Source organism: Schistocerca serialis, chromosome 4, assembly GCF_023864345.2.
Source record: "Schistocerca serialis cubense isolate TAMUIC-IGC-003099 chromosome 4, iqSchSeri2.2, whole genome shotgun sequence".
In the NCBI taxonomy this organism is placed as follows: Eukaryota; Metazoa; Arthropoda; class Insecta; order Orthoptera; family Acrididae; genus Schistocerca; species Schistocerca serialis.
This window is the reverse complement of record NC_064641.1, coordinates 638,218,009-638,237,662: the sequence shown is the minus strand read 5'-3', so window position 1 is coordinate 638,237,662 and position 19,654 is coordinate 638,218,009. Positions and strand designations below refer to the sequence as shown.

Genomic DNA, 19,654 nt, shown 5'->3' with positions numbered 1-19,654 from the left:
TGGGATTATGTTGGCTTTGGTTCGAGGGATTGGTGGCAAAGAAGTGTTTCCACTGCAGGGATCAGGGAAGGAGAGTAGGTGTTTAATAAGTCTAGCATGATTAAACCTCCATCTGGTGAGGCCTTTGAATAGAACTGCAACTTCTGTGGGATTGAAGTTTTTGGGTTTTTGGTGGAAATTTAACAACAGTGTTTTGTGTTAGTTTGGTTTGTGAGTTTAGTACAGTGTTTGGAGCATCTGGGAGGATGTGGCACATTGAAACAATTAGCTAGGCAGGGTATGGATACAATGAGGAGTTGATAAGGGTAGTCACTGTGAATGGTTGGGATGCTGATGGCTAGTGATGCTCCAAGGCAGGAATAGATGTCAACAGGTTGGACAAATTTTGGAACTGGTATCTGGAATGCTCTTATAGGTGTTGGAGGGCAGGATTGTGTTTGAAGTCCAGTTGCCGAGTATGCTTAACAGCAAAACTCTCAGCATTTGAAGAAGACAGCTGGGCTACCTATTGAGATGTTGTTGTTGTTGTGGTCTTCAGTCCTGAGACTGGTTTGATGCAGCTCTCCATGCTACTCTATCCTGTGCAAGCTTCTTCATCTCCCAGTACCTACTGCAATTTACATCCTTCTGAATCTGCTTAGTGTATTCATCTCTTGGTCTCCCTCTACGATTTTTACCCTCCACGCTGCCCTCCAATACTAAATTGGTGATCACTTGGTGCCTCAGAACATGTCCTACCAACCGATCCCGTCTTCTGGTCAAGTTGTGCCACAAACTTCTCTTCTCCCCAATCCTATTCAATACTTCCTCATTAGTTATGTGATCTACCCATCTAATCTTCAGCATTCTTCTGTAGCACCACATTCCGAATGCTTCTATTCTCTTCTTGTCCAAACTATTTATCGTCCATGTTTCACTTCCATACATGGCTACACTCCATACAAATACTTTCAGAAATGACTTCCTGACACTTAAATCAATACTGGATGTTAACAAATTTCTCTTCTTCAGAAAAGCTTTCCTTGCCATTGCCAGTCTACATTTTATATCCTCTCTACTTCGACCATCATCACTTATTTTGCTCCCCAAATAGCAAAACTCCTTTACTACTTTAAGTATCTCATTTCCTAATCTAATTCCCTCAGCATCACCCGACTTAATTCGATTACATTCCATTATCCTCGTTTTGCTTTTGTTGATGTTCATCTCATATCCTCCTTTCAAGACACTGTCCATTCCTGTCAACAGCTCTTCCAAGTCCTTTGCTGTCTCTGACAGAATTACAATGTCATCGGCGAACCTCAAAGTTTTTATTTCTTCTCCATGGATTTTAATGCCTACTCCGAATTTTTCTTTTGTTTCCTTTACTGCTTGCTCAATATACAGATTGAATAACATCGGGGAGAGACTACAACCCTGTCTCACTCCCTTCCCAACCACTGCTTCCCTTTCATACCCCTCAACTCTTATAACTGCCATCTGGTTTCTGTACAAATTGTAAATAGCCTTTCGCTCCCTGTATTTTACTCCTGCCACCTTTAGAATTTAAAAGAGAGTATTCCAGTCAACATTATCAAAAGCTTTCTCTAAGTCTACAAATGCTAGAAACGTAGGTTTGCCTTTCCTTAATCTTTCTTCTAAGATAAGTCGTAAGGTCAGTATTGCCTCACGTGTTCCAGTATTTCTACGGAATCCAAACTGATCTTCCCCGAGGTTGGCTTCTACTAGTTTTTCCATTTGTCTGTAAAGAATTTGTGTTAGTATTTTGCAGCTGTGACTTATTAAACTGATAGTTTGGTAATTTTCACATCTGTCAACACCTGCTTTCTTTGGGATTGGAATTATTATATTCTTCTTGAAGTCTGAGGGTATTTCGCCTGTTTCATACATCTTGCTCACCAGATGGTAGAGTTTTGTCAGGACTGGCTCTCCCAAGGCTGTCAGTAGTTCCAATGGAATGTTGTCTACTCCGGAAGCCTTGTTTCGACTCAGGTCTTTCAGTGCTCTGTCAAACTCTTCACGCAGTATCGTATCTCCCATTTCATCTTCATCTACATCCTCTTCCATTTCCATAATATTGTCCTCAAGCACATCGCCCTTGTATAGACCCTCTATATACTCCTTCCACCTTTCTGCTTTCCCTTCTTTGCTTAGAACTGGGTTTCCATCTGAGCTCTTGATATTCATACAAGTCATTCTCTTATCTCCAAAGGTCTCTTTACTTTTCCTGTAGGCGGTATCTATCTTACCCCTAGTGAGATAAGCCTCTACATCCTTACATTTGTCCTCTAGCCATCCCTGCTTAGCCATTTTGCACTTCCTGTCGATCTCATTTTTGAGACGTTTGTATTCCTTTTTGCTTGCTTCATTTACTGCATTTTTATATTTTCTCCTTTCATCAATTAAATTAAATATTTTTTCTGTTACCCAAGGATTTCTACTAGCCCTCGTCTTTTTACCTACTTGATCCTCTGCTGCCTTCACTACTTCATCCCTCAAAGCTACCCATTCTTCTTCTACTGTATTTCTTTCCCCCATTCCTGTCAATTGCTCCCTTATGCTCTCCCTGAAACTCTGTACAACCTCTGGTTCTTTCAGTTTATCTAGGTCCCATCTCCTTAAATTCCCACCTTTTTGCAGTTTCTTCAGTTTTAATCTACAGATCATAACCAATAGATTGTGGTCAGAGACCACATCTGCCCCTGGAAATGTCTTACAATTTAAAATCTGGTTCCTAAATCTCTGTCTTACCATTATATAATCTATCTGATACCTTTCAGTATCTCCAGGGTTCTTCCATATATACAACCTTCTTACATGATTCTTAAACCAAGTGTTAGCTATGATTATGTTGTGCTCTGTGCAAAATTCTACTAGGCGGCTTCCTCTTTCATTTCTTAGCCCCAATCCATATTCACCGACTATATTTCCTTCTCTCCCTTTTCCTACACTCGAATTCCAGTCACCCATGACTATTAAATTTTCGTCTCCCTTCACTATCTGAATAATTTCTTTTATTTCATCATACATTCCTTCAATTTCTTCGTCATCTGCAGAGCTAGTTGGCATATAAACTTGTACTACTGTAGTAGGTGTGGGCTTCATATCTATCTTGGCCACAACAATGCGTTCACTATGCTGTTTGTAGTAGCTTACCTGCATTCCTATTTTCCTATTCATTATTAAACCTACTCCTGCATTATCCCTATTTGATTTTGTGTTTATAACCCTGTAGTCACCTGACCAAAGGTCTTGTTCCTCCTGCCACCGAACTTCACTAATTCCCACTATATCTAACTTGAACCTATCCATTTCCCTTTTTAAATTTTCTAACCTACCTGCCCGATTAAGGGATCTGACATTCCACGCTCCGATCCGTAGAATGCCAGTTTTCTTTCTCCTGATAACGACATCCTCCTGAGTAGTCCCCGCCTGGAGATCCGAATGGGGGACTATTTTACCTCCGGAATATTTTACCCAAGAGGACGCCATCATCATTTAATCATACAGTAAAGCTGCATGCCCTCGGGAAAAATTACGGCTGTAGTTTTCCCTTGCTTTCAGCCATTCGCAGTACCAGCACAGCAAGGCCGTTTTGGTTATTGTTACAAGGCCAGATCAGTCAATCATCCAGACTGTTGCCCTTGCAACTACTGAAAAGGCTGCTGCCCCTCTTCAGGAACCACACGTTTGTCTGGCCTCTCAACAGATACCCCTCCGCTGTGGTTGCACCTACGGTACGGCTATCTGTATCGCTGAGGCACGCAAGCCTCCCCACCAACGGCAAGGTCCATGGTTCATGGGGGGAAGACCTATTGAGATATTGTGCATAGAATGGAAATGATTTGGCATAACACCCAGAAGCATGCTGTAATGAAGGTGTTTCTTGGGAAACTTTTCTGACAGCAATAAGATTATTAAGACCATTGAAAATAACCTTCCAGAAACACATGTAAGCTACTGTTTCAAAAATTACAACTCATTATGCTGCCTTGATTATATATCTGGTAGGTCTCATCATTTGTGAAGAAGTTTTAGACAACAGAGAATAGCATATATTTGATATTTACATAAAAATTATAATATCATGTTAAAGGTGAAACTACATACAGGACTTTTTCACAGGAAAGTGTAAACACTGAATCACTGCAAATCAAAATAAATCAAATAATAATATTGGAAAAAATAGTTCTTAATGTGTACTTCCCAAACAAGTGCTATTACAATGTATAGAAAAAGTTAGAAAATGACCAATAAGGTACTATTCTATAGGAAATTCAAATGCTTACTAAAAAAGTTTTTGCAGGAAACAGGGTTTGTTGTTAAGCATAATCCTTACATAATGCCATCACATTGCTTTAATCCCTTCTATTTCCTTCAGTGAAATGATGTTTCATTTATATTCTACTGAAACACTGACAAATATGATGTACTCACCGGATGCGAATGGGATGCAATTGTTAAGCTTGCCGAATACATTACTACTACGTAATGAATCTACTGGGAATCTTCATGTGTATTGTTCTTACTTTGATTCACCAATTAACAAGGCATAGAAAGCTCATGCACAATCCAAACCCCTCTAAAATCTCATTATAATGAGTTGACACTTACGCTAAGAATGTGAAATTTGAAAAATGAACTTTTAGTACAGGCATACAATGAAATTATTTTAATTTAATTAATTCTGTCAGAATTGCTAATGTACACAAAAACTATTATAATTAACCTTTAATGATGCTTGTAGCTAATGACCATGTATATTATGTTGTTTAATGTAAGTAAAGTTACAGCTAAACATCTTTTAATAAAACCATAAGAGTAAAATATCTTAACCAGGATAGCTTTCAAGCCAGGTATTTAATGTTCTGTTTTACATGAGCAGCTTCAAGATGAGGATAAAAATCGTGCATTCCAAGCACTTATACAAGAAATACACTCAATGAATATCATAGGACATGAATGGAGAGGCTACATAGTGATGAATCCCAGTGGTAACAACCTACAAGACATACAGGTAAACGAAATTCTTTGTTGTTAGTTAGTTTCTTACTTGTTCTATAGATTGTAGTCACTATAAACTTTATGATATGAATTGCATCAACACAGAAAACAGAATATAAAAACACATTCAAAGAGTGGGGTATTGTTTATGAAGAAACAAAACTTAATTTCACCATGAAGAAAATACCAATTTTTCACAAACAGTCTTGTATTCAGATCCTGCATCAGTAAGTCAGTGTTTCCAGTCATTGTGTTAATACTACTACTTCATGGATCAAAAATGTTGCCACATATCTCTTGTGACTGACATTTGTAAGTAAATTAGAAAATACATAATGGAATATGTATCACTATGAACTTATATTATGTAGCAGGTCTCCCACCAACTAATTTTCATTTCATATGCCTTAACAGATCTGCAACAAACAGAGCAAACCAGTGTGGTTTGTTTTTTCTGGACTTGGTAGCCAATGGCCAGCTGCAGGGCGAGTGTTTCTGCAGCTATCAATCTTAAAAGATGTCATAAGACAGTGTGCTGAGTCACTTTATCCATTCAAAATTGATCTTTTTGAACTTCTCGAAGATGAAGATGATACATACACAGATCACACTAAAGCATTCATTTCCATTGTTACAGTACAGGTGAGTGTTGAGTTGCAATTGGGTTTTGTAGTAAATTAGGAGAAATAAAATTATGTCACTGTGCATATACGTCAAGAAAAAAGAACTTATCGTTTTACCAAATGAAACAAGAAAAACTGGAGCAAAGGAACAGTCAAATTGTTGAAAAACTATATTTTAGAAATCTAGATTTGTAACAGTAAGTAGTCTTTCTCCTTCATTTTCACCTGTTTTTGGAACTCTCAAAATAGCCAGCTGCCAAAAACTGTATCTGTTTCTGCAACCTAGTGAAGTGTCAGCCTCTTTCACATTTTCAGTTCTCACAAATGGTCTTACATCACCACTATACTTAAATCTGTTTCCAATTAGTAAGTTTATTTAGTTCATGTAAATTCTTGCTGTTTTATTTTTATTTTATTTACTTATTTGTCGTTAGATCATTTTACTTGAAATCAGATATGATAGTTTATGAAGAAGCAAGAAGCTGCTGTGTTTCGTGTTACTGGACTGGTTATGGTTATACAGATATTCACAACATATGCTACATAAAATGGTCATGCTACCTACAAAAACAAAAAGTTCATATATGCAATTGCATCCCATAAATAGTTAAGTATACACATACAGTTCATCTTCTTGGAGATTTTTTCCCTTTGTATTGTTCATGTTGCCTCAATTTATTTCACAGAATGTATAGTACTGTTTCGTGTTTGACAATGAGAATATTTAAATACACAAAAATGGAAAACACATGACAGATATGATAATACAACTGTGTGAGATAAGTTTTCACTCTTTGCTTTAGTCACACACACATTTACCCCTAAGCACATAGAGTTTGTGTTTAGTAGCTGTGATGTTTGTGCAGGTATTCTTTATGCTGTAGGGACATGTCATAGTATGTAGACTTTAGTTTTTGTTTAAATTATGAAAATATTTTTATATCCTTTATATCATGTGGGAGATAACTGTTCGAAATACACACTGCTTCTGTAAGGTCGTTATATGTTAATAGTTAGTATCAGTCTTTATGTGTCATATGGCGATCATTCTAGTTTTAGTATTAAGTAAGTGCAGAGCTTTATTCAGTGTTCCTTCAAGTACATCGTGTTGTGTGTGTGTGTGAGAGAGAGAGAGAGAGAGAGAGAGAGAGAGAGAGAGAGAAAGAGAGAGAGAGTGACTGTGCAATACACCTTACAGTTTGCTTTTGGAGTGTAACCATTCTGAGAGAGAGAGAGTGACTGTGCAATACACCTTACAGCTTGCTTTTTGAGTGTAACCATTCTCGAGTATGGCTGGGAATGGTGGTACTGAGTTTTTAGTGTCAGGAAGCTTGTAGTACACCATCCTGGGTGTGATAGCAGTGAAGTGGTGTGTGGATGCCTGGTAGTCATTCAGCATGTCAGCATTAAAACATCAGTGTTAGTATAATAATTTACTGCTCAATAAACTACAGCAGTTACATTGAGGCTTGGAGAATACACCATCTCCAGGTCATAAGTTGTAGGCAGCCTATGAAGGCCTGCAGCTGTCAGCAACATCATGAAACCGGTAAAGTGATGATTGCAATGATCCCACAAACACTAATTTCAGCTGCTGGTGGTAAGCAATTTATCCCCACAGCAGACTAAAGGCTACCCATGTGTACTTGCTGAGTTGTGCTGAGGCATACCACATCACTCTGTGATTCCACTGTGGATGAGATGGCTCACAGCAGCATCAGCATCCACCCACATGAACAGAGGCAGGTAGCAAGGAGTTTACCTGTACAAGTGATGATGGCTGAGTGGCTGCCCATTCCTGGGCTTGAATGGTCAAGTCCTAAGGTAACAAGCTGGTGGCAGGTGAAGTAAGACCCCAGGTAGACTGCCGGTTGGAGGGTGCTAAAACCACATCATCAGACTTGGTGCAAGCAGCAGGGATGCAGCTAGCAGTGACAGGGTCCAGAGGTGGTGACTTCTTGATACATGTTAGTTATTAGCTACATGTTCTATAGATCATCTGAACAATTCTTTTACCAAAATGATGTGGAATAGGTCAGGATATGTATACATGATTAGTGTTAGCATTAATTAACACATTATCATTTCTTTGCTACTCGTGCAGCTGCACCTTTTTTTTCTGGCTACCAGTTTTTAAGTAGAAATTTGTCACTGGAATACAAGGAGTTGTCCAGGAGATATGATCTTAAATTAAATTTAAGACTCACTTCACTACCTGTCAGACATTTTTGTTATTGGGCAAATGATCAAAAAATTGTATTGCTGTTTATCAAACTGCTCTTTGACCCCAGACAGTTTTAACAATGGGCAGTAAAGGTTATTTTTCCCTGTAGCATTTTAGGTCTGTACATCACTCTTCTTCTCAAATTGTGATGGATAATTTATGATGAATATCCTTGTAGGCTCGTAAGACTGATATGCCATTGTAGGTACTCTCTCAGGACTGCTGGCAGGCAGACACTGATTAAAAATGATGGGTATGCCATCTCCTGATGAAGAGGAATACAAGTTCTACCAAGATCTCTGATACATACTTCAGGGCATTTCTTCTGCAGATAAAGTCCTGTTGCTTGGAGATTTCAATGCTCAGGTTAGCAGTGATTTCAATGCCCGGAATAGAGTCATTGGTCGCCACGGAATTGGAAAATGCAACTCAAATTGTCTTGATTTTTTGACTTTATGTGCTGAATTTGAACTCTGTTTGACAAATACACATTTTCAGATGCCCGATAAATATAAAACGACGTGGATGCACCCAAGATCTAAGCACTGGCACCTTCTAGATTATGTGATCACATGGAAAAAAGATCTTGGTGAAGTACTGATCTCACATGCTATGAGAGGCACTCAGGGTTGGACAGACCATCGACTTGTGAGGTCCAAATTAAATATAACTTTGAAAGCACCATACCCAAGTGTTACACAAATACCATCAAAATTATCCAGCAAAATCTTGGTCTGCTATCAGACTGAGAGCAAAACTGGATGATGCATTCAGTTCTGATGGGCTTTTGATATTCAAGTCTGATAGATGAGCACTGGAATGTATATGCTACCAAACTGCACAGATGTGCCACAGAAGTCTTGGCAAAACCTCAGAAAAAGAACCAAGCTTGGTTTGACAGTTCAGATGCAGAGCTTGTTAATGGTTTCAGAGCATCTCTTCACAGTCATGATCTTGCCAACTGCGAAGTAGCACATACAACCTGAAAGTGAAGGTGCACTCCCTCAAAGACAATATGGAAGACACATGACAGATATGATAATACAATTGTGTGAGATAAGTTTTCACTCTGTTGCTAATTCTTTGCTTTAGTCACACACACATTTACCCCTAAGCACATAGAGTGCCAATGAAATGCAATCGTATGCTGACACAAACCAAACGGGCAGATTCTTCGATTGCCTGAATACTATCTTTGGTCCAAAATCAAGGAAGATAGCACATATTAATGACAAAGATAAAACCTGTCAGCTGACGCAACAGAGTGATATTCTTGCTTGGTGGACAGAACATTTTGATGATGTTCTTAATCCCAACCATCAGACAACTGATATTCCATACATAGAATTACCTGAAGGCCTGCCAGTCGGTGAACAACTTGCTGATGCCCCTTCATTCAGTGAATTCATTTCAGCATTGGCTAAGCTGAAAAATAGCAAATCAGCAGAATTAGAGAACTTACCATCAGAACTCTATAAATATGGTGGACCAAACATTATGAACCCACTGTTTGTTCTAGTTTCAATGATTTGGGAGTGCGAAATAATTCCACAAGATTGGAAAGATGCCTGCATTTGCAAGATTTACAAAGGCAAAGGTGACATTTCTGACTGCAGTTCTCACAGGGGAATCTCTCTTCTATCAGCAGCAGAGAAAGTCCTGGCTCACATATTCAACAACCGGCTAATGCACCCTGCAGAAAAAGTGCTACCAGAGACCCAGTGTGGCTTTTGACTGAACAGAGGCACTGTGGATGCCATATTTGTTGTCAAACAAATGCAAGAGAAAAGCTTAAAGCAGGATCAGCCTCTGTTCAGGTGCTTTGTAGACCTCGAAAAAGCATTCAACCAAGTCCCACGGAATGCTCTCTGGACTATACTAAAGAAAACCGGCTGCCCTGACAAAATTATTAATTTGATTAAACAGTTTCATGACAACACGATGGCAAAAATCCGCCATGAAAATGAGCTTTGACACCAGTTTCCTGTGACATGCGGTCTAAAACAAGGCTGTGTACTGGCTTCCACACTCTTCTCCCTTTATTTCACAGCTGTTATGAGACATGTGATCAAAGCCTGCAGTGGGCAAATGGGTCTTGACTCGAGAATAGACAAAAGTGTCTTCAACATGTCTCGCCTCAGAACAAAAAGTCGCATATATTAAATTTCTATCTTAGAAATTCTTTACGCAGATGACGTATGCATGATGGCTAATTCTCCTGAATATCTCCAAACATACATGAACCTGCTAAATGACTCTTGAAGAAGATTTGGTTTAGTCATAAGAATCACCAAGACGCAAGTCCTTCAACAACCACTTAGGGGTCCCAATGCAGATGACTGCAGTATTAAGCTGAACAACAAACATTTGAAAAATGTGTCACACTTTAAACATCTAGGTGGCCAAACTAGAAGTGACAACAGCCTGACAACAGAAATTGCAGCTCATATAGACAATGCAGCCTCAGTTTATGGCAAACTGAATCTCCGAGTATGGAAATCACATGATCTCAGACTACAAACTAAAACTGCGGTCTACAAAGCAATAATATTACCAATTTTACTCTACACCTCAGAAACCAGATTCTGTTATAAAGCTAACATTTGGAGGCTAGACACCTTTCATCTTTGCTGTCTAAGATCAATTCTCCACATGAAATGGGAAGACTGTGTTCCAAACACGGAGATTTTGCATCGCGTGATACGGCCTGGCATTGAAGCTCTCTTAATGACACACCAATTGAGATGGAGTGGCCATATCATACACATGGACGACAATAGACTTCCCAAAGTAGTATTCTACTCACAGCTCTTGTCTGGAAAGCAGTAGCAAGGTGGCCAACACCTGCAATATAAAGACACCACCAAACGCCACCTCACAGCATGTGGCATTCCGACCAAATGTTGGGAGGAGCTTGCATTGCACTGATCAGAGTGGTGCTCAACTGTACACAAGAGTGAGGAACAATTCGAGCATATCTGCCTAAAGAACCTGGACGATAAATGAAAGCTCTGCAAATCTACGCCCAAGCCTAATTACATCTATACGCATAACTCCACTGGGCAACTGCATTGCATTCCGTGTGACCAGATTTTAAAAGCAAACCTCAGTTTTGCAAGCCACATCTGAGCCTGCCACAATATGGACTAAACAACTGATGGAGTTGCTGTCGCCGGACACGGTAAGGAGGACATGATGATGATGATGATGATTAAGCCTTGGGTTCCTCCACTCATTTGCAGTGTTTACTAATCACCCTCATACATTGGAGCCATTGCTTGCCATGTGAGCAAGTAGATTCTGTTGTAGCTGTGTTTGTCAGGCTCTGATCTGACCTGCTTCCATGGCTCTTGCATTAGCTATGGTAGAGATGTTTCTTCAGGAATGCCAAAAAAATAGTAGTGGCACTACTTTGTTTGTGTGTTTTTCCCAAGACAAGTACTTGTCGACCATCTCTCCCAAGAATTTGCAACTGCTTGTCTATGTAGGTCTGTGTATCAAACTCAAAGGCTGATATTTTCAGTGTAGCCATTTCTGTCAGCATGGACCTACATGAGCCTCAGTTCTTTCCATTTATGAACAAATTTGTACTACTCAAATACTGGGTTGCATTTTCTATATTCAGAGAAATCCTTTTCTCCAGTTCATTTTCAGTGGTACTACTCACGGTAAGAAAGCTAGCATCAGCATACACAATGAAATCTCCACTCTCTGTCATACTCCTATAATTTGTGTAAAGAATGGAAAGTAGTGGACTCATTATTGATCTTTCAGGCAAACCATATATGACTTGTATTTTAGAGCAGATATTATTTATAATTTTCTTTTCCATTTTATGTTTCATATAAACACATAGTCTTCTGTTTATTCTCATAAACTATGGTATAATGTCAGCTATTTTTCTCTCAAATGGTATTGATGAAGTTTCTGCAACAGCATATAATGATATACATAACTGGAAGGTTTGAATAGATCTAGGAACAAACAACAAACTTCCTTTTGGTCTCACATTTATGGAAACTGTTACAAGCATTTATTAGGATGTCATACCTGTCCATGTTGTAGACCATCTGTCTTTGATATTGTCTCTATTACTTTTGAAAATACTGGGGTTATAACTGATGGGTCTGCAATTTGCTGGGTCATACTTCTGCATATGAATCACTTTTCTGGCTCTTTCATAAACTAGTTTATTAAAAAGTGGTCAGTGGCTGTAATAAATACTACAGGCAGTGCTTAAATACTGTGCTAGATACACAATCCAAACCTTCTATATTTTTTTTCGTTCTGCTCATTATTTTTGATACTTCCCACTTTTCAGTAGGATAAAGGAATAAACATAGTGTTACATTTACTTTCTTTTCTATTATTTTTTTGTTTTGTGGCATTTTGTTCCACGAGTGTTACTACAGCGGCGTAGTGCTAATAGGAAATGGGACTGACTTAATGTGTATCTGAAAAATTCTTTTATTCCTTTTTAAGTATTGTGTTTCCATTGCAGGTAATTTTTTTTATTTTGTTAGAACATATCACAGTAGTCTTCAATTTATTTTACGTGTTCAGTATTTCAACCCCTTTGCTGCAATCATCTTCAGGGTCTTGCAGTGTCCTCTGTTAGCTGAGTATTCAGTTAACTGTGAACACCACATGAGGCTGAAGATGAGTCTAGCAGAGGTTTGAAATGTTGATTATGTAGAAAAATTGAAGAATACAGTCACATGAATTTGTATTTCAGAAACTCTGATAGATCATGTCATCACAAACATATCTCAAATTTCATGTATCAAATACTGTAATTTCAGACCATTATGCACTGTTATTAGATAACAGTGATAGCTCTCTTTCTATTCCCATAGACCACAATGTTGGTTTGGTTTTTATGTTTTTAGTACCTCTTGTACAGAAGCTTCAGTTTCTCTATTGCTCTTTATATGTTTGATGTGATCCAGTCCTATCCCAACTTCCTCATTACATTTTTGTTTTCTTAGGGCATGTAGTTGAATTGCAGCACATACAAATAACTCCCTTTTTCTGATACAAGCACAACATTTAATATGTTTATATTAGTTTCTTTCGCTTGCTTTACTTTCATAGAAGTGACATCATTGAGTTCTGAGTTGTCCATTATTTCTAATAACAGGGTGTCATGGGCTGAAATTACAGTATTTGATACATGAAATTTGAGGTATGTTTGTGATGACATGATCTATCAGGGTTCTTGAAATATAACAGCTGTTTTTCTGTTTCAAATTTAGATTGTGAACTATGACCAGATCATAAATATCTCTTGGATGAAACTGTGTTTTAATGTTATTATTATTATTATTATTATTATTATTTGGGCAGTTCTTCTTAAGAAAATGGAGTGCTGTTTTCATTCAAGTAATTAAATTCTTTAACTATCCTTATTTTTCCATATTTTGATCCATATATTTTAGTGCATCTTTAATTGTTGTCATGTATGCAGTTTTTTTAAATGAAATTTCTAGTCATTTTTTCTGCAACCTCCTTTCCCATGTTACATTCTGCTAAATGCATTTTAATAATAATGGAGACAGTCCATCTCTCTGCCTTATGCTTGTTTTAATTTCAAAAGATTTCAGTATTTCACCTAAAAATTTAACTTTGGAAACTCTTTTAGTCACAGTTTGCTTAATAATTGCCTTTTTTTTGTGTATAACAAGCGTGAAATGGAGGGGAAAAGAAAAAAGGAAAAAGAAAAACATGCAGGAGAACTATGGCACTTGAGGTACACACTGACATGGCTATGTGGTGAAGTGGGTCCCAGAAGGAGTGAAAGCAGTGCTAGGGACAACAAGCTGGTAGCCCATGCAAAGCAAACCAGGTGATCACCTAGAGCCAATTGGTGAGGTGCATGTACATGAGATGTAGAAGCCACAAGAGCAACCAGTGGAGCAAAAATGCCATTGTGGTGGTGGGATCGTCGTAGATAGTGGTGGCACTGGGAGACATGGCTCATCCAGTGTGGCCACCATAGGAGTGACAGTCTCCAAGTGGGATGCTGACGTGCTGGGAGATAGGGCTCAACCAGTGTGGCTGCCAGTACAACAGTACAGTGGCTGACAGGTCACTAGTGGCACCGGGAGGCAAGACTTGACCAATGTTGCTACCGGAAACACAACTGTGAAACAACCACAAAGCTTGTGGAGCGGGGATCGTCAGAAAAGAAAAGCCTGAAAACAGCAAACAAAAGGGGAAAGAATAGGCCTTGGGGGCAGAGCTGGAACAAAGTGATGGAAGCACTATGGATGCTCAAATCAAGAATATCCATAAGGTCCAAAAATGTGATACACAGCACAGAAACAATGAGTGTGGGTGGGCTGAGCATGCATGATGCCTGAAGGGTGGATCAGACAATGAGTATAGGAGCAAGTAAACAGAAAAGATCAGTAGAGAAAAACATCCTCAGGGTATGTGAAACATGCCATGTAACAGAAACTGACATAGGGCCATAGACAAGACTAATGGCTAATGGCTCTGAGCACTATGGGACTTAACATCTGAGGTCATTAGTCCCCTAGAACTTAGAACTACTTAAACCGAACTAACTTAATGACATCACACACATCCATGCCTGAGGCAGGATTCGAACCTGCGACTGTAGCGGTTGAGCAGTTCCAGACTGAAGTGCCTAGAACTGCTCGGCCACATCGGCGGGCCCATAGACAAGAATCAAACCACTACCATTGTCCTGAAGAAACAGAAAAGATGATACGCAAAGGGGAACAAGAAGGAGCCATACCATACAAATGAAATGCAACAAAAGAAGCATGTGCAAAAGCCTGAGAAAGGTGTACATCACAGGAATGAAAAGAAGAATGACAAAGCATGAGAAAAACAACACATTGTCATGAGTTACCCAGAAGAAGAGGCTCAAAGTATTTCTTCACACTTGCAGGGATGGCCAACCATAGATGCATCTTCTTGTAGTGAGTGGGGCAGCATTGGGCTCAGACAGAAGGCAGCAATCAGGTGGGACATGGTGAGAGCTGAGTCTGATTGATGTAAGACCAAATGATTACACTGTGAAATGATGTTTTTACCTTGTCACAAACTTTTGCATCATTTCTTTGGAAATATTGCATGCAAACAACTGATCAGTGATGACTCCAGGCTACATTTATGTACACTTTTATTGCAGCATCAAAACAGATGTTAATTTCCAAATAGGACATGTGAGTAACAGTGGAAATGATTGTCTTTGATCAGAAATAAGTAACATAATCAAAGTCTGTAGTGACGTCAGTCCATTGATCACACCAGCACAAGTACACATTTGACATTTTATAGTACAACTACTGGTACAGTAGCATGGAGTCCTGGGAAAGCCATGGTCAGAGAATTTGGAAGGCACCAACGAAGGTTGCTGGCTGCTCAGTGTTAAGTGTCATCACTGGCGGCTGCTGGAGCTGTGTCATGGTGCCGCATAAACTCAGTGAAGAGCTCCAACAGCTGGTCCGCTGAAGATGGCTGGAGCTTGGCCGGACCTGAGAGAACAGATGCCTGCTGGAGGTTGAACCATGACTTAATTACATAGTAGACGGAGGAAAATCCATGAGTGCTTGATAGACACAGGATGCATGAATGCAAGTTAGTTGCCTCTATTGCAACACCACTATTGCTGCTGCATGCATGGAGTCCTGGGAGAGCCGTGGTTGGAGGATTTTGAGGCACCAATGAAGGTTGCTGGCTGCTTAATGTGAAGTGTTATCACTGCCTATCAGTGATTACGGTGCCCCTGCTGGTGCCTGTCAGCATTTAGTCTGTCAACAGATTGTTTGTGATCAGTAGGGTGTCCACAAGATAAGATGTACTAGCAAGATGCATAAACAGTCTCTGAAGGAGGAGCACCTCTGAACTTGGAGCACACTACCCAACTGTTCATGGACATTATGTTGGAAACAAGAGTGGCCAATGAACAGCCAGATACTAGACTTGTGACTTTTTAAAGGTTGTGGACAGGAACTTGAGGTTAAATGCTTTGCACAGTCCTATGGGCCTTTCACCATTCTTCTTTCATGAGCTGGATATTCTCCAACCATTTTTCTACAATTTTTTTCTCACTTACTGTTTGCAGATTGATGTTGCCCAGTGGTACTGTATATTGTTCCTTGCAACTTTAGCATTTCATCCTCTAGAAATTCCCAGAAGTGTTCCACTTTTTCAGTATTTCTGTTATTATCTTCATTAATTCTGGTGCAGCTATTTATTGAAGTATATGTATCATTCATGCATCAAAGGGTTGGAATTGAAAGGCACTTAATTGCTGCTTAAAATGTGTAATAGAGTTCACCATCTATCTGTTGTTGGTAAATCCTGTTCCTAGATGTGTGATCTCTTTCCTCACTGGATTGTCTTCTAGCATATTGATATTACTGAAGAACCAAATCAACTTATACACCTGCCTAATATTGTGTGCAACAAGATGTGGTATGGATTCAATTTATGTCTGAAGTTGTGCAGGAGGGGGGGGATGACACCATGAATCCTGCAGTGCTGTCCATAAATCCGTAACATACAAAGAGGTGGAGGCAAGGCATCCCTGATACGCTCAATAATGTTTGTGCCTGGAGAGTTTGGTGGGCATCACAAGTGTTTAAACTCAGAAGAGTGTTCTTGGAGCCACTCTATAGCAATTCTGGATGTGTGGGGTAGAGCATTGTCAGTATGTTTTTTCCATCAGTAAGTAGTAGCATCTCCTCTTGAGTTACATACAACTCAGCACCTTGATACTGGTGAAATGAGATGGGAAATCTCATCTTGAAGAACGTTCTGCCAGTGATGTCTAAGCTGAGCATACAGCTGATCCAGGTGCACACACATACACACACACACACACACACACACACACACACACACACACTTCTAAAGCTTTTCTTTGAAAGTTATCCCAGAGATATAGATCAGGGCCCATACTCTTCAGTTTTCAGAAGTGCCAATGGTTGCAAAACATTATAAATATAGAGATTTGCTTAGTGTGTTCCAAAAGGTTCATTTTCCCATGCTTGCTATTTGTCCCCAGACCATGATAGAAACTGCTTGAAATTTATGGATCACCTGTACATTCCAAAGCCTTTCTGTATCACCTGATCACCTTCTAATGAATACTCTTCTTGAATCTAAATGCAAACCAAAGCATGATTCATCTGTAAAGAGGATTTGATCTCATTGATCCATTGTCCAATTTTGATCTTGTTGGCACCACAAAACATATCATGCATGATTTTCATACTGAATAGCTGGGAGCCTTAAAGTTCAGCCAGCATGAAGGCCTCTTTTATTCAGTCTATTTATGATAGTTTGAGATGAAACAATTATGTTACTGGTATTTACATTTTGCAAGACAATTCATAACATTCTGGCAGTGGAAATTCTTTCTCACAGGGCTTTCAGGCACAAAAATCTGCCTCATCCTGCAGTGATAACTCTTGGTTTTTTGTGGCGCCTTTCTTCTGGATTGCCAATATTCTGGAAATTACACATGTTGCCTTATTTAGAATCCTTACTGCAGTGGCTTATATTCTATCATTTTCAATAGCCAAATCACCTTAACTATTTAATCGTGGTTTAAATGATGCTGTTCTTGTATCATTAAATCTATTCTGAACCTTTCTTAATTGTTTACTATGATTTTACACAGTTATTAGTTAATAACAAACTTATACATACCTCTCAAGCCAACATATGGTGCATGGCAGAGAGTACCTTGCACCACTAATAGTCACTTCTTTGCCTGTTCCACTCAAAAATAAAATGAGGGATAAAGAATTGCCTACATGCCTCTTTATGAGTTCTAATTTCTTATCTATTCTTTGTGGTCATAATACAAAATGTATGCTGGCAACAATAGAAACATTCTGCTTTCAGCTTCAAACACCAGTTCTCTAAGTTTTCTCAATAGTGTTTCACAAAAATAATGTTATCTTCCATTCACAGATTCCCATCTCAGTTTACAAAGCATCTCCATAATCCTTGCATGGGATCAGACCTATTGGTAACAAATCTTGCAGTGTATTCCTTTAATCTGACCTGCAAGGGATCCCAAGCACTCAAACGCTACTCAAGAATGGGCTGCACTAGTGTTCTATATGTGTTTTTCTGTATAGATGAGCTACAATTTTCTAAAATTTTCACAATAAATTGCAGTCAACCATCCACCTTCCCTCCTACTGTCCTTACATGCTCATTACATTTTATATCATTTTGCAACATTATGCATAGATATTTAGTCGGAATGACTGTGTTAAGCAGCACACTACGAATTTCATATTTGAACAATATGGGATTGTTTTTGCCCACCTGCATTAATGTATTTTTCTACATTCAGAATAAGCTGTTGTTCCATAACATCAACTGGAAATTTTGTCTAAGTTGTCTTGTATTCTCTTACAGTCACTGAAGGATGACACCTTCCTGTACTCCATCAAGTGTCATCGGGAAACAGTAGCTGATTGCTGCTCATCCTGTCTGTCAGATAATTTATGTAAATAAAGAATAAGAGCAGCATTGTCACACTTCCTTGGGACACACCAGATGATACCTTTGTCTCCGATGAACACTCATTGTCAAGGACAACATACTCGATTCTATTCTTTAGAAGTCTTCAAGTTACTGTTCAGCTGCTTAGCTGGGTGGTAAAATGTTCGCCTCCCATTCAAGCGGGCGCAGGTTCAATTCCCAGCCAGGTTGGAGATTTTCTCCCCTTGGGGACTGGGTGTTGTGTTGTCCTCATCATCATTTCATCCTCATCACCCATCCCTGGATAGGGCCTCCCAGCCAATGATGCCATACACTCATTTCATTTCCATTCCAAGTTATTCACATATCTTTAGAACCTAATCCATATGCTCAGACTTTTGTTAACTGTCTGTAGTTGGGCACAGTGTCAATGCTTTTAGGAAATCTAGGAATATGGAATCTGCTGGCTGCCCTTTATCCATGCTTCATGGTATATTATGTGAGAAAGGGACAAGCTGATTGTCACATGAGCAGTGTTTTCCAAATCTAAGCTGATTTGTAGACAGAAGCTTTTCTGTCTCAAGGATTTTTTTGTGTTCAAATTCAGAATATCTTCTAGAATTCTATAGCAAACAGTTGTTGCCGATATTGGTCTCGACTTTTGCAGGTGTGTTCTTTTACCCTTCTCATACACAAGAGTCAGCTGCACTTTTTTCCAGCCATTTGGTACTTTGAGCAGGATGAAAGATTCACAATAAATGCAAGCTAAACAAAGGACCAGTGCAATAGAGTACTCTTTGTAAAACAGAGCAGGGATTCCACCTGCAAGTGGTGACTTATTTGTTTCCAACTCTTTCAGTAGGTTCTCTATGCCAGGAAGATCTATTACTATGTCCTCTATATGGGAATCCATGTGACGGTCAAACAACAGTATGTTTCTATGATCATCCTACATGAATGATTTCTTAAATGCAAAATTTAAAACTTCAGCTTTCCTTTTTCTGTTCTCTATTGTCACACCAGACTGATCAATGAGTGACTGAACAGAAACAAATAGCCTATAAATATAATAGTAGAAACGTATGCAAGAATGCATTAGTTCTGCATGAGACAGCACACAGCAGTGACATCTAGTGGCTCGAAAAGATAACTATATTTTGATCGCCTGCTAGCAACTAGAAATGTTGGAACATGTGAGGCAATACTAACCTTACAACTTATCTTAGAAGAAAAATTAAAGAAAGGCAAACCTACGTTTCTAGCATTTGTAGACTTAGAGAAACCTGTTGACAATGTTGACTGGAATACTCTCTTTCAAATTCTA

At 39.0% G+C, this 19,654-nt stretch overlaps 1 protein-coding gene across 1 annotated transcript in view; it reads left to right on the top strand.

Moving 5' to 3' along the window:
* Positions 1-19,654, top strand: part of LOC126475487 (fatty acid synthase-like) — a 412,274-nt gene that overhangs the window by 174,422 nt on the left and 218,198 nt on the right. The window contains exons 9-10 of the mRNA XM_050103394.1: positions 4,886-5,017; positions 5,419-5,646. Of these exons, the coding sequence (XP_049959351.1) occupies positions 4,886-5,017; positions 5,419-5,646 (360 nt within the window). The remainder of the gene's footprint in view (positions 1-4,885; positions 5,018-5,418; positions 5,647-19,654) is intronic.